A 15,923-nucleotide genomic window follows, 5' to 3' on the forward strand; every position below is an offset into this window, starting at 1 on the left:
AATAAAGCATATTTTAGGCTTTTAGCAGATTGTATTGAATGAACATATTAAAATGCCTGCCAGACAATTCTACGAATTTAAAGAAGGATATAAGAGAAATAAATATTTTATACACAACCCATTTACAAATGTTTAGTACGCAATGGCGACTAATTGGTGCTGAAGTCTGGGTTGGAAATATGCCTCTTAAGCTCTTAAGCCCCAAGAAGTCTCAGCCGAGGAATCTTCTTTATCGTATTTCAGAAGAAGTGCGAAATCCACCACCACCTTAGGCAGAACGAAAGTACCGAAACCACCCAAAAACCAAAAGCAAAACCACTTTTGTCTACTTCCCCTCAGCGACCGCAGAAAAGTGCGGCCAAGTCGTCTTGACTCCTATTTACCTTGGCGCAAATAACATTTGCCAGGCTAAAAAGTAAAATTGTAAATGAATTATTGGATCCATTAGCAAAATCCATTTACACAAATTTAATGCAAAAGCAGCTCTTCTCCCCTCCGTTGTGAGAAAAACTTTACACACTTCGTTGAACTTTTTGGCAGTCGAAAGGCTGAAGGAGATTTGGGCTTTGGCCCAAAAAAGGGTTGAGGTGGAAATAAAAACTTAGCAATTAAAAAATAAGCAAAGCTAAGGAAAACATTTTTAGAATTACGCATAATGCGCAAGGGGTTGCGATTGCAGAAGAGTTTTTCCTCAGGTTAGGCCAGCATTTCCATTTCCATTTCCACATCGAAATCGACCGATTTGCATAGGAAAATAGACGAATGTGGATGGTCTGTGAATTTGGCCTGCAGCTTAGAAGCCCCAGACTTGAGGGATGGGTCTAGTCACAATATTATTTTAACTTTAGCCTTAAGTAAAAGTTGGCGTTATTTTTTGGGCTTCTCAGAAACGATTTTCGAAGTTGCAAAAGGATTTTATTTACCCTTTCATTGCCTATCAATTTGCAGACAAGTCTGTTTTATATCATTAGCCGTTGGTTTACGTTATTAATGTATTGTTTGTGATCAAAGGCAATAAAAAAATTGGCAAATGGATTTTATGTAACAATAACAAAAGCCGCAATTTATTTACTTGTTTTTTTGCTTACCCACTTGATTTTCAATTTATTTACAAACCACTTAATTTGTTTTTATTTAATCAGATTCTGTTTTAATTACATTCTATATGCCACGTTAAGTCCAAAATTAAAAATGCATACGCTTCGATTTCAGATTTTTTCCCAATTCCCCATCAATATTTATTGGAGTATCCCCGTGGCAGTGGGTTTTTTAATGCAATTACGGACAATGCAAACAATTGGCTTTTATGGACTTATAAACCATTTTTATGACCAACTGTCTGTCTCTGCTTTCTCCCTCTTTGCGGAGATTTATATTTCTGATTTTTTTTTATTTTTATTAACTTTTTCGCAGCTCTACTTAAGTGTGGTTGATAGTGTGCATTAAGCGGCATTAATTATTATTTATGACATTGTTTTTGTCATTCAATTTTGATGATATTTTTCAATGAGGTAATGCCACAACGACTTTCTTTTGTCTTTGGCTGAATTTTATATTTTATAAAAATTAATTAATGAAGGTTTTCTTTCTTTTCAAAGAAACCAAACAAAAATCAACTTTTTTGGCCAACGGCCTATGAAATTGTTCTCAAATTTGATTAATGAAACTGAATAAGCATTTTAAAACCAAAGGCTTTGAAAAAATTAAGAAAAATATTATCAAATCAATATTAATTATTTTTAGTATAAAATTATTTATAAATATTTTTATAAATCTTAAAATATACAATAATAAAATGATTTGGTTATAACATATGACTTCCTACTCTGGCAAAGACACAATATCCTACAGTTTTTCCCAACTACAAAAAAATCGCATTTTGATTGACCACAAAGCGTCGATATTGATTTACGGCAACAGTTATCAGAAAGTGTGGGGCAGAATTGGCCAGAATTGAGGCTTAATACTGAGCCAGGGCCAACTGTCGCCAGTCGCCACTAAGGTTTCCCTTCAGCTTCTGCTGACACTTGAGCAGCAGGGCCCTGGTAAATCACATGAGCCGGGCCAAGTGGCCAAGCCAAAAGCTGGCCCAATAAGCAGTTTGTTAGCTGCAACTGGTAACTCGAGCCCACAAAGGGGAAAATCAGGCGACGAACGAGGGAAGAAGTTGGCCAAATCGACGCCAGAACAAATTGAGCAGAAAACCAGAAGGCGCCATCGAGGAGAGGAACTCGGGGAACCGACGTGCGATGGTAACAATCCTTTTGGGCCATGGTATTTTGACACTTGCCACTCAACGACAACAGTTATTTGGGCTTATAATGAATATGAGCAACACACCGAAGGTCAATCTGCTGCCAAAGAGAAGTCCTTCAAGGTCCTGTCCTTTTTTTTGTGTATTGGTGACATGTGGCGCCAAGTAGTCATCCGCAAAAACCAAATCAATTTCCGGCCCGGCAACAAGCAGGAAACCCTAGCTGAAAGATAGATAAATTCCAAACTTACTTTGATGCCGGACTCTAATGAAGACAGCAACAAAATGTCTTTACCTAATGAATGACAGTTCAGGGAATCGTCAGGGGGATTCATTGACTGACTGACTCCTTGGAATGAACCTCACACCACTCCATGGACTTGGATAGCCCAAGAAGCGCTCTTTGACTCATTAAAAAATTAGAATTCTAGGCAGGCTATATTATTCTTTGCGTGCACTCCACACAAAAGCAGATAAAAAGGGTTTTCGGACTATGAGATGACGTTTGTCTTTCAATAATAATTTTAAACTTATTAAGAAAAAGTTTGCCGAAAAATAATCTGTATTTTGAAAGTGACACTTTGTGCAATTTAAAAATGTAATAACTAACTTGACAAACAAATAAATTTGTATTTATAGTTTTAAAAAATGGTCTCTAAGAATTATATTTACAAAATTTAATTGCCTTTTTGTAATCTTTAATTTAAGTTACGAAATGTGTTAATGTCATCCGAAAGTGTGTATCACATTCGCCTATATTAACAACCTTATTCCTTTGCTATCTTTGTCGCTTTATCCATTTCTTTTTGCGCTAAAATCAACAACAATTTTTAATTTCATTTTTCAAACGTCGCTTTGATACCTGCACGCCGCATTAACACCCCCAGATCCCCCAGACCAAAACACTTCCCCCAACCCAAAAAAAAAAAAAAACAGAAAATCCAAGGCTCGACCCAGAATTCCCGAATGATGGACTGACTGACTGACTGAATGACTGACTACTGCCCAGCCCTTGGCTGATAATTTGATATGCCTCGGTCCGTTTATGCGGTGGGTTTATCAGGGCGAGGATGGTATGGGGGCGCTTTAATTTTATTTGCACAAAAATGAGCGTCAATATTCCCGAAAAAAATACATTTGGACAAGGCGACGTTGCCTCGTGTTGTTTTCCTTTCCGTTTTTTTTTTCTTTTTTGTACTGTGGCCAAAGCAAATAAAATTCATTATGAATTTCTAATTATATTGCCCGCCAAAGGCAACCCTCAAAAAAAGCCAAAAGTTGCCCCAAAAAAGTTTACATTTTTTCCAAGCCCCCTTTTAGAAAATGTCAAGCCGCACATTTGACAATGATGAATTTGCATTTGCTGTTGGCCAGCAACCCTCGGAAAAGCGGCATAAAAAAATGCTTTAGATAAACTGATTAGGCACATCAATTGGGCAGAACACTCTTCTATTCTCGCTGCGCAGGAAAACCTTCGCCTAATGGCAATTGTTTTGTGAAAATTGAATTTTCCTCAGTACTTCCGGGCATTGCATTGTCTGGCTGGTTACAAAAACTTTGGAAAAGCGGCGGCCGTCTAATTATAATATGAAATATGAAATAAGGCAAATGTTTTGCGGTTTTCTGCACCTGCTGCCAGAGATAATGAGGCTGAAAGGTGAGCCTGGGGGTGGCAAAGGTATTTGTTTAAATTATTATTGGACTTAATTTAGCCAAAGAACGCGCAATAATGGAAGCCAATTTCAAGTTTTCCCTTGATAAAAATATGAGAAAGGCTCAAGGTTTTTGAAAAAGTGAAGATTCAAAGGATTGCTGGAATTATACAAGTACTTAAGATTATTTACAATTGTTTTGAAAAGGGTTTAAAGAGACTTAGATGGTATTTGTTTGTATTTTATATTTGTGGTTTCGCAAAGAATATTTTAAAAAAAGCAATAAAATATTTGAATAGCAGAAAAGTTTATTAGTCAAAGAAATTTTATTTATATTTTGTATAGTATCTTTCTTAAATTTTTCCCCAAACTATTTAAGTTTTATTGAATACTAAAATGAAAGTCAAACAACAAAGCTCATAAATGTAATACAATCTAGCCATATAGCACATTAATTCACACATTAAGCTATTTGGCATTGATTTCTATTTGCCAAGCAATGATTGACTGATTGATGATATCGAAACTAGCCCAAAACAAACCAAATAGACCAAAGCAAATAGTTGGTAGATGGCAATGTGGATTTGTGGCTGATACGCAGTGGACATGGGCTAAGGTCAAAAGTGGTTGGGTTGGGTTGGGTTGGTTTGGTTTTATCTGGGGCACAATATGATATGGAAGAAATATAGAAGGGGAGGGTGTCAGCAAACAATGAGATGATGATGAGTCGGGCCTCCGATATAAATCAGACAACAATGCGAGACACAGATACAGATATGGCTGCGGATAAAACACACACGCATTTGAGGACATTCGAGGATAATGCCGCCTCTCAACACGAACATGCCTTTCCAGGCCCGCCCCCCGATTTTCCGGGTATTCATTGTCAACGCTAAGCATCGTGTGAGGATTATTTCGCATTCTTCTGCAAGGACCCGCCACGTCCTTTTGTCTAATTGGTTGTGTCACATACGAGTACCAGAGTACATCAGACCCAGAACCATCGGATCAGGTCCATCCCCATCGCATTGTTGTGACTGTTGTCATTAGCTGTCCCATTTCGACTTCTGCTCGAGGAACATCTTTTGCTGCTTTGTTTTGGGTATTTAATGCTTCAATTGATTCCTGATTTAAGTGCCTCCCCGCGGATCCAAAAACAGCTGCTGAAGATTCGGCGGCCCAGCAGGTTGTCCTCCATTCGAAAGTCGGGTCTTATAGATCACTTCGGGGTCAGCTAATTGAAAGTCTTTCACCTTCATCAACAGCCTAATGACGGCGATGATGCCGCGCAAAAGTAAGAAAAATCACGAAAAAACGGTATACATACCAATGTGAGCTCCAGGTAACGAAGATATTAAATTCCTAATTATGAACCCATTTATGGAGTGTTTTATAGAAGCAAATTTGGCACAATTTATTAGCATTTTAAAAGCTTAACTTATTAATCAAGTTAACAGAATCTCAAACTGCGTTGGAGGATCTAAAGAACAAATTTGTGAAAGCATTAGTGCAGTAAAATTAGTTTTAACTCTTTACCATGCTCATTTACTCACTTATCGAATTTATTGAGCACTGAGCTAAACTAAAGTCCAAAGCACATAATAAGAACGTGTAAATATGACAACAATAAAGATCCCCTTGGAGTTGAGTCACGGTAATTCGAGAAACTGTATTCACTGACAAACAAATCGTATGCAAACGCAATAAAATAGAAAAACATTGACAGGAACTACGTAATGCCTGAAAACCTGATAATGGCATCATCGGCGAAACAGTGCGATAAGCAAAACTGAGCAGCTGAGCTTTGGAGCTTTTGAATGAGATTTCAGTAGCTAATTATCATTCATAAAGTCAGGACGTACTCTCCACTCAACAATGAGATTTCATTTATATTACTTGCTGGCTCTGCTCAGTGTGACAAGTTTGACCCATGCAGCCAGCAATCTGATTTGTTACTATGATTCGGCCTCGTATATGCGCCAAGGACTGGCAAAAATGCATACGAGTGATCTGGAATTGGCCCTGCAATTCTGCACACACTTGGTCTACGGATATGCTGGTCTGAAGGCCGGAACCCACGAGCTGTTCAGCTTAAATGTGGACTTAGACATGTTCCACTACAAGGAAATTACGGTGCTGCACCAGAAGTTTCCTCAACTGAAAATACTTCTTAGTGTGGGTGGCGATCACGATGTGGACACGGCTCATCCCAACAAATATATAGAACTTCTGGAGGCAAATCGCACTGATCAACAGAATTTTATAGACAGCAGCATGGTTTTGCTGAGGAGAAACGGATTTGATGGCCTCGATCTGGCCTTCCAGTTGCCGCGCAATAAGCCCAGGAAAGTTCACGGCTCTATTGGAACTTATTGGAAGTCATTCAAGAAACTCTTCACTGGCGACTTCGTTGTGGATCCCCTGGCGGAACAGCACAAATCACAATTCACCGATCTCGTGAGCAATTTAAGGGACGCATTCCGTTCTGCTAATCTCATGCTAACTCTGACTGTGCTGCCCAATGTGAATTCTTCTTGTAAGTATAAATATAAATATTGAAAATCAAGGTCAGCAATCATGTTAAGTCATTCAACAAATTTGAAACAAAAATAAAGAAAGCAGAAAAACATTGCTTAGCTACACTGATAAAAAAAATGAAGTAACAGAAATAAATTTCTGGCTATATATTTCAAAATTTCATATTTAAAATAAATGTGAAATCAAACTATTATGTACAATGCATGTCAAATTGCATGATTTAATATTTAAAATATTTGAATTAATGTGGAAAATATGAGATTTAAAGTAGTACATATTTGATTTGAAAATCAAAGCGATATATATTTAATTTAAGTACTAAATATTTGAATTAAGTCCCTTTTTACCAGTGTTCGAATGCATCAAAAGTGAATATTTGCTGATTATACAAATCTCTAAAATTTCTTGAATCAACCACAAATAACTTGAACTTGTTTTAGGGTACTTTGATGTTCCCAAACTGCATCCCCAGTTCGACTATATCAACCTGGCTGCCTTCGACTTCCATACTCCTGTGCGAAATCCCGAGGAGGCGGACTTTAGCGCTCCGATTTTCTTCCAAGACGAACAGAACCGCTTGCCCCATTTGAATGTGGATTTCCAGGTCAATTACTGGCTGCAGAATCATTGTCCTGCTCAGAAGTTGAACCTGGGAATTGCCAGCTATGGAAGGGCTTGGAAATTGACCAAGGGCTCTGGGTTAAGTGGACTGCCAATTGTTCAAGAGACGTGTGGACCTGCTCCCGGAGGTGTACAAATCGAAAGTGTGGAGGGATTGCTCAGTTGGCCAGAGATATGCTCCAAGTTGTCGCAGAATTCATCAGCCCAATACAGAGGAGAGTGGGCACCGCTTCGCAAGGTCACTGATCTCACCCAGAAATACGGTAATTATGCTCTCCGCCCGGCGGATGAAAACGGAGACTATGGCGTCTGGCTGAGCTTCGATGATCCGGATTTCGCCGGAATAAAGGCAGGATATGCCAAGTTTAGAGGTCTCGGAGGCATTGCCGTATTTGATCTGAGCCTCGATGATTTCCGAGGACTTTGCACGAGCGTCAAATTCCCCATCGTGCGATCCATAAAATACTTTATGGGGTAGCGTATTTTTCTGTTTTTGCTAGCACCCTAATATAATATTTTAAAATAAATAAAAAAAAATATTTTTAATAAACACAATAATTGGAATTTATCGACATTTGTTTAAAGTTTTTATGTATTTGGCTTGGAAATTAAAATTCTTAATCAAAAGATAATAATATATTAGCACAATATTTGTCAAATAGCTACAGAGACAGACTTTAGTTCAAATTAAACACCACATCCGGCTCAAAATATATTTTTGTTTTCATGAATGTTAGTTTAGGAAAAATGATTAAATTTTCAGATTATGTATTCCAAACGTTTTTAAATATTGCGTGCGTGGGTATTTCCACCGCAATTTGTCCTCTTTTTACTTGCAAAATAAATCTGAAATACTGTTTTTCAATTCTAATCAGCGAGCGCGTTTCAATGTTTTGAGATTAATTGCTGGATTTTTGTTTTTAGAGGTCTCGAAGTCTTGACCCTGCGTCTGCCTTGTCGCAATCGTCGTCATCGTCTTATGTATACACAATTAAGTCATTGCGAGAATAAGTAAGCCAGTAATGAGCTTGGTTTCAGCTCTACTCTGGTCTCTGGTCCCCAAATTCCCCCTCACCAACGTAAAGCTCCGGTCAAGCTTTTTGTCGTCGGTTTCAGTTTCGGTTTCCATTTCGATTTCAGACTCAGTTCGATTTCATTTGATCTGCACTGCGGTTGTGTTTATAGAGATATATCCCCGGCACCATGAAGGCCTGGATCTGGTTTACGTTTGTCGCGTGTCTCTTTGCGGCGAGCACAGAAGCCGCCTCCAATTTAGTCTGCTACTACGACTCTTCAAGTTACACGAGAGAAGGTTAGTAAGGGGATCGGAATTATTCAGAAATTAAATTAGAGATGGTGGTAAATAAGACTCCGTAACTGTAGAAAAGCTAGATTGTATTCAATTCATTCTCGAGTGCGTAAGAAGGCCTTTCAAAAATCAAATCAAAACCATTAATTACCACATTTGACTTATTTTTTATGGATAAAAGTTTTCCAAGAGAATTTACTGGTGCTTCGTGGTTGTTTATCAATAAAAAAAACCTGTATTATACTAGAATACTTAAAATGCCTATTCGAGCTTAACTTGTTTAAGGTCCAGAAGTCCGGGAAAACTATTAAGAAGATTACGTTTTTTGTTTTGGAATATAAACAAATAAACAAAAATATTACAAGCAAAACAAAATTACAGTTGGAACTATAAAGTCAAAGTAAAACGTATTTATTGAACAACATTTTTTTTATATTTCTTTATCTATTTAAGCCAAATGCTTTAAAAATACCTCTTCTTACCCAATACATAAATTCAAGAAAATATGTTTTTTTGTTCTCATACATTATTACAAAACTTAAAGCCTAATAAAAGACCACCTAAAACTAGCACAACTTTTTATTAGCATGTGCCAAATTTACAAACGAATAAAAACAAAAGCATGCTAATCAAGTTACATAACAATTTGTGATTCAAAACAAATCTCGGGTTTTAATTCAATTCAGTTTTTACCGCTTATCACTTGACGAGAGAGACCGAGAGATAAAGAGAGCATAAGCTAGTTCTATAGAGGTCAGTGGCTTATCGGACAAGTTTTTTTCAAAATAATACACAGAGAGTGGCTCTCCCGCAGAGATTTCTCTCCACAAAGCAGTAAATGGCAGCTTCTAAAGAGCGCGTTAACTAGCTAATTAGAGCGGAGTTAACTTACCAAACAGCAATAATAAGGCGTAATTATGGAATGATAGCCCAAAATATGGCAATAGTAGATTATTTTGATCCGGGCTTAGTCGAGTTGAGTCGATAAAGAGCCGAGATCCCACGCATTCGAAATGAAAACCAGAGCGTACAACACACAGCGAGTCCAGCACGACAACTGCCCCGCCAGCGGACGCTGACTTGGCACCACCAGCAATCCAAACAAGTGGCAAGCAGAGCACCAAGTGACTCAGCAGCGCTGCACAGTGTCCCCCGGTATAGGGAAAACTCACAAGTACAGATTTTTAAACTGGTTTTGGTTTGTCCCCCGGTATAGGGAAAACTCACAAGTACAGATTTTTAAACTGGCTTTGGTTTTTAAAAGATTACTGAAACACATTTATTTCTTTACGAAAATGAATGAAAAACTGAGCTTTAAAATAAAAAAAAGATTCAAGGAAAAAACAAAACAAGGTAGTCAAAAGTTATTCTTAAAAAATAAAACAAAATTATAATATATGTTTCCGTAATAAAAAGTTTTCTAAAATGTTTTGACTTTAATAGGATATATAAATATCTCACTATTTTATATTATTTATCATTACTAAATAATTTATATCAAACTAAAGGTAAAAAATAACTAAAAAAAATTTTTTTAAATTTTTAATATTTCTGCCCACTATCTGGCACATCTTGACCCACTGTTACCCGCACCCGAGTCGAACAATAATAACCGCTCGCTGGGATCACACTGTTGGCGTTCAATTAAGCCACTGAAGTCGGCGAGACAATGGATCAGTCTCCGGGAGGGTGAAGGTGGTGGGCAGGGGGAGACCCAGACCGCCGATCTCTGCTCCCCAGTAGTTCCGCCGAGAGCGAGAGTGTTGGGTGTCCAGATCTCAGACTACAGATAGTGGGGCTCACCATACGCTCTCTGAACCTCGGATTATTTGTCATTCGAGTGCAGTTTGTCGTACATCTCGTGCATATTAAATAATGTCATCTTCCGAATTTAAATTGCGAATTTTCCAGGCCTCGGCAAGCTGCTCAATCCCGATCTGGAGATTGGTGCACAGTTTTGCACCCACTTGATATACGGCTATGCGGGACTTCGGGGTGAAAACCTCCAGGCGTACAGTCTGAACGAAAATCTGGACATCTACAAGCATCAGTTTTCCGAAGTGACCAGCTTGAAGGTCAAGTATCCCCATCTGAAGGTTCTGCTGAGTGTGGGCGGTGATCGCGACATCGATGTGGACCATCCCAACAAATATATCGATCTGCTGGAGGGCGAAAAAGTGCGTCAAATTGGATTCATCCGATCCGCCTTTGACTTGGTGAAGACCTACAATTTCGATGGCTTGGATCTGGCCTATCAGTTTCCCAGAAATAAACCCAGGAAGGTTCACGGTGAATTGGGATCGGCTTGGAAGAGCATCAAGAAAATTTTCACTGGAGATTTTGTTGTGGATCCGCAGTCGGCTCTTCATAAGGAGCAGTTCACCGCTTTTGTACGGGATGTCAAGGACTCTCTACGGCCAGATGGATTACTGCTCAGTCTGACTGTTCTGCCCAATGTAAACTCTACTTGTAAGTATTTAAATATTAAAATTATTCATTAATTGTTGATAACCCTCTTAAATGCAGGGTACTTTGACATTCCCGCCCTGAATGGCTTGGTGGACTTTGTAAATCTGGCTACCTTTGATTTCCTGACTCCCGCTCGTAATCCCGATGAGGCGGATTACAGCGCTCCCATCTACCACCCTGAGGGATCGAAGGATCGCTTGGTCCATCTCAACGCTGATTTCCAAGTGGATTACTGGGTGAAACAGGGCTTCCCATCGAACAAGCTCAATCTGGGAGTGGCTACGTACGGAAATGCCTGGAAACTGACCAAGGATTCGGGACTTGATGGAGTACCGGTGGTGCCCGAGACCAAAGGACCAGCTCCCGAGGGTGTTCAATCCCAGAAGCCTGGGCTTCTGAGCTTTGCCGAGATCTGCGGAAAGTTGAGCAATCCCCAAAATCAATTCCTTAAGGGCAACGATTCGCCACTGCGCAGGATTAATGATCCCACCAAGAGATACGGTGGCATCGCTTATCGTCCTGTAGATGGTTCAATTACCGAAGGCTATTGGGTAAGCTACGATGATCCCGATTCGGCCTCCAATAAGGCGGCCTACGCCCGTGCCAAGAACCTTGGGGGCGTGGCCCTGTTCGATTTGAGCTACGATGATTTCCGGGGACAGTGCAATGGTGAAAAGTATCCCATATTGCGGGCCATCAAATATCGCCTTTAAATATAAATAAAACTTATGTTTATGTGGAAAACACTTTCAAATAAATGATGATTTCTAACGCTAAATCTGGATGAGTGTTTCCCTTAAATTGAATCCAATTCATATTGATAGTATTTTTATTTTAATAAGTAAGTATAATTTCCTAAATGTCTACATTATTTTTTGGGCTTTTATGGCTGTAAACGGTTTTCCCCAAGAGCGTTTTAGTGTTATTAATTGTCTGTTTCTCAATACCTTTGTTTATTTTGCACTTGTTCGCTAAGTGCCTACTTATTGTGGACCTTGAAATCACATCATCAATAATCCGCCCATAAACCTAGTGAACTTTTCCGTAATCCCTTAACCATTTTTTAGTTAAATATTTTCTTGTTTTTTGGGCGTGAGTAACGAGCGGAAACGACCTTGCTAATTCGTCAACACCTTATAAAGTGCAGATTTATCACTGGGTGCTCCCGTAAATAGCAGGAGATTTAGTATATTTAAACTATGAGTTGGCGGTGGGCATTATCTCGAGTAAGACGTATTATCTGTTCCTTTTTCTTTGTGTAAATTACCGAGCCGAGAGGTGATCTCATTGAACCCGATGTCAACCGTCACTTGAGACAAACAAATTCGTTGAATTTCGTTGATAATAAGCCCCGTCGAGTTGCGTTTTGCTATTGTTCGACCGGGGTTTTCGTTTCGTTTTCGTTTACGGGGAATCGGGCGGAGGCGATTCAACTGAAAAGCTCCCCACTGCCCATATTTATTCCAATTCACAGTGCTTAGTGTCATTTCGAATTCAGTTTGAATTCGCATCTCGCCGGCGACAGACCGTTACAGCGCTCCCATCTACCACCCTGAGGGATCGAAGGATCGCTTGGTCCATCTCAACGCTGATTTCCAAGTGGATTACTGGGTGAAACAGGGCTTCCCATCGAACAAGCTCAATCTGGGAGTGGCTACGTACGGAAATGCCTGGAAACTGACCAAGGATTCGGGACTTGATGGAGTACCGGTGGTGCCCGAGACCAAAGGACCAGCTCCCGAGGGTGTTCAATCCCAGAAGCCTGGGCTTCTGAGCTTTGCCGAGATCTGCGGAAAGTTGAGCAATCCCCAAAATCAATTCCTTAAGGGCAACGATTCGCCACTGCGCAGGATTAATGATCCCACCAAGAGATACGGTGGCATCGCTTATCGTCCTGTAGATGGTTCAATTACCGAAGGCTATTGGGTAAGCTACGATGATCCCGATTCGGCCTCCAATAAGGCGGCCTACGCCCGTGCCAAGAACCTTGGGGGCGTGGCCCTGTTCGATTTGAGCTACGATGATTTCCGGGGACAGTGCAATGGTGAAAAGTATCCCATATTGCGGGCCATCAAATATCGCCTTTAAATATAAATAAAACTTATGTTTATGTGGAAAACACTTTCAAATAAATGATGATTTCTAACGCTAAATCTGGATGAGTGTTTCCCTTAAATTGAATCCAATTCATATTGATAGTATTTTTATTTTAATAAGTAAGTATAATTTCCTAAATGTCTACATTATTTTTTGGGCTTTTATGGCTGTAAACGGTTTTCCCCAAGAGCGTTTTAGTGTTATTAATTGTCTGTTTCTCAATACCTTTGTTTATTTTGCACTTGTTCGCTAAGTGCCTACTTATTGTGGACCTTGAAATCACATCATCAATAATCCGCCCATAAACCTAGTGAACTTTTCCGTAATCCCTTAACCATTTTTTAGTTAAATATTTTCTTGTTTTTTGGGCGTGAGTAACGAGCGGAAACGACCTTGCTAATTCGTCAACACCTTATAAAGTGCAGATTTATCACTGGGTGCTCCCGTAAATAGCAGGAGATTTAGTATATTTAAACTATGAGTTGGCGGTGGGCATTATCTCGAGTAAGACGTATTATCTGTTCCTTTTTCTTTGTGTAAATTACCGAGCCGAGAGGTGATCTCATTGAACCCGATGTCAACCGTCACTTGAGACAAACAAATTCGTTGAATTTCGTTGATAATAAGCCCCGTCGAGTTGCGTTTTGCTATTGTTCGACCGGGGTTTTCGTTTCGTTTTCGTTTACGGGGAATCGGGCGGAGGCGATTCAACTGAAAAGCTCCCCACTGCCCATATTTATTCCAATTCACAGTGCTTAGTGTCATTTCGAATTCAGTTTGAATTCGCATCTCGCCGGCGACAGACCGTAACAAATAATACCTCCCAAGGTAGTCTATAGTTTTTATTTTGACATCGTAGAGCTCTCCGGTTTTTATCTCTCTGAAAGATGAGTAGCTCTCTTTGGCTCAGTTTGGTACTGAGTCTGGCGATTTTCGCTCAGTTTCACGTGGATGCTGCTCCTAATCTGGTTTGCTTCTATGACTCGCAGGGTTTCCAGCGCCAGGGTAAGTATTAAAATCTTGGAATTGATTAATTTACAAACCTTTATACTTATTGTAAACTCCAATAAAGGCCTGGCTCAATTTTCGATGACCGATATGGAGCTGTCGCTGCAATGGTGCACTCATTTGATCTATGGCTATGCGGGTGTTAATGCCGACAACTTCGAGATGCAGAGTATAAACAAGCGATTGGACCTGGAGCAACGTCATCTGGCTCAGGTCACCAATTTGAAGGATCGCTATCCCCACATCAAGTTCCTTTTGAGTGTGGGTGGTGATGCAGATCTGAACGATGGAAATCAGTATATAAAACTCTTGGAATCGGGACAACAGGGTCACAAGCGCTTTATCGAATCCGCTCGCGATATAGTGAGGCGTTTCAATTTCGATGGACTGGACTTGGCCCTCCAGCTGCCACGGAATAAGCCACGCAAAGTTCACGGTGATGTTGGTTCTGCCTGGAAGAGTTTCAAGAAGTTCTTCACTGGCGATTTTATTGTGGACACTGAATCGGAGACCCACAAAGGACAGCTGACTTCTTTGATCAAGGACTTGAATGCCGCCTTGAAACAAAACGATCTTTTGCTGAGTCTCACCGTTCTGCCAAATGTTAACTCAAGCTGTAAGTATACAAATTATGAGAACAATTACTTTAATTATACCGACTAACTGGTGTAACTTGATGAGTCATCAAAGCGTTTTATTTGCGTCACCGAGTTTCGATCAAAACCCACTGATAAAACAAACTCTGTTTAATTGATGTACAACTGTTTGCCACTTTGAACAGTTTTTTTTTTAAGTTACACTATTAATTATCTTGATTATTTAGAAAGCTGTAGGGAATTTGATATAAGAGAACGTTAAAATCCACTTTGCGTATTATTCCACATTAAACTAACAAAACGGCTTAACAATCATCTACAAGACTTAATTAAGTTATTATAATTTTATTCAACGAATTCATTTTAAATTCTAAATTAATATAATAAAAATAATTCCTGACATATATTAAAACAAAGCTAAATCAGGCAATAAAAACCAACTTTAAAACGAACTAAATATAAATAATTAATCAATTATTTGAGTGAAAAAAACTGTATGTTAATCAAAACCCTTTCTATTCCCTAGGGTACTACGATGCCCCCTCGATTGCGCCCAGCTTGGACCTCATCAATCTGGGAACCTTTGACTTCCTGACCCCGCAGCGTAATCCCGAGGAAGCGGACTTTTCGGCACCACTGTACGAGGCCATCGGACAGAATCGCTTGGGCCACTACAACGTCAACTTCCAATTGGAACACTGGCTGCTCCAGAGAGTGCCTGCTAATAAGCTGCACATTGGCATTGCCACCTATGGCAAGTCCTGGAAGATGACCAAGGATTCGGGAGACTCTGGAATGCCAGTGGTATCAGCCACCCAAGGACCCGCCCCGGCCGGACCTCAGAGCAAAAAGGAGGGTATCCTCAACTGGGCTGAGATTTGTCAGCTGATGCCGAATCCCAGTAACCTAAATGCCAGAGGACCCAGTGCTCCGGTTAAGAGGGTCCTGGATCCCACCAAGCGCTATGGCAGCTACGCCTTCCGTGCCGCCGATGAGAATGGTGATCACGGATTGTGGATCAGCTACGACGATCCGGACTCGGCATCCAGCAAAGCCCAATATGCTAGGGTCAGGAATCTGGGAGGAGTGGCCCTCTTCGATCTAACCCAAGACGATTTCCGTGGCCAGTGCACCAACGATCGTTTCCCCATGCTGCGTGCCATCAAGTTCCGACTTCTCTAAACCGTATCCCCCGGACCGTAAAGACATCACAAGCACGCAAATGTCACAAGGCTAAATTGGGGAAGTGGAGCTGGGAGGGAACAAATGTCACCCGATCGGTGGCTTAAGGCCTCCTTCTGTGTCTGTCCCTTTTTGCAAATTAATTACAAAGTTGTAAACTAAAATGCGCCGCAAATTAATTCGATGGGCTTGGTCCT

General features: G+C 40.1%; 3 protein-coding genes across 3 annotated transcripts in view; 2 read left to right on the forward strand and 1 right to left on the reverse strand.

Annotated features, from left to right (window-relative positions):
* The window catches only part of LOC108150479 (toll-like receptor 3), a 51,597-nt gene extending 42,193 nt beyond the window's left edge, over positions 1-9,404 (reverse strand). Inside the window, exon 1 of the mRNA XM_017278682.2 lies at positions 9,267-9,404. The gene's annotated coding sequence lies outside the window, so the exon portion shown is untranslated. The remainder of the gene's footprint in view (positions 1-9,266) is intronic.
* On the forward strand, positions 5,728-7,939 carry LOC121467892 (chitinase-like protein Idgf1). The gene is made up of 2 exons (XM_041710613.1): positions 5,728-6,442; positions 6,885-7,939. The coding sequence occupies exons 1-2, from the start codon at positions 5,782-5,784 to the stop codon at positions 7,541-7,543; spliced, it is 1,320 nt and encodes a 439-aa protein (XP_041566547.1). The 5' UTR covers positions 5,728-5,781; the 3' UTR covers positions 7,544-7,939.
* Positions 8,204-15,890, forward strand: LOC108150411. The gene is made up of 7 exons (XM_041710555.1): positions 8,204-8,377; positions 10,286-10,843; positions 10,901-11,554; positions 12,369-12,894; positions 13,824-13,945; positions 14,013-14,564; positions 15,071-15,890. Exons 1-7 carry the CDS (start codon positions 8,269-8,271, stop codon positions 15,724-15,726), a joined length of 3,177 nt encoding a protein of 1,058 aa, XP_041566489.1. The 5' UTR covers positions 8,204-8,268; the 3' UTR covers positions 15,727-15,890.
* Positions 15,891-15,923: the final 33 nt, after the last annotated feature.

Source organism: Drosophila elegans, unplaced genomic scaffold (genome assembly GCF_018152505.1).
Source record: "Drosophila elegans isolate 14027-0461.03 unplaced genomic scaffold, ASM1815250v1 contig_814, whole genome shotgun sequence".
Lineage (NCBI taxonomy): Eukaryota > Metazoa > Arthropoda > Insecta > Diptera > Drosophilidae > Drosophila > Drosophila elegans.

Bases quoted from the DNA above. Each gene is read 5' to 3' on its own strand.
- LOC108150411 (XM_041710555.1), top strand. From the start codon at position 8,269: ATGAAGGCCTGGATCTGGTTTACGTTTGTCGCGTGTCTCTTTGCGGCG. The intron at 11,555-12,368 runs AAATATAAATAA...CGCCGGCGACAG, and splicing joins GGCCATCAAATATCGCCTTT to ACCGTTACAGCGCTCCCATC. The intron at 13,946-14,012 runs GTAAGTATTAAA...ACTCCAATAAAG, and splicing joins GCAGGGTTTCCAGCGCCAGG to GCCTGGCTCAATTTTCGATG.
- LOC121467892 (XM_041710613.1), top strand. From the start codon at position 5,782: ATGAGATTTCATTTATATTACTTGCTGGCTCTGCTCAGTGTGACAAGT. The intron at 6,443-6,884 runs GTAAGTATAAAT...AACTTGTTTTAG, and splicing joins GCCCAATGTGAATTCTTCTT to GGTACTTTGATGTTCCCAAA.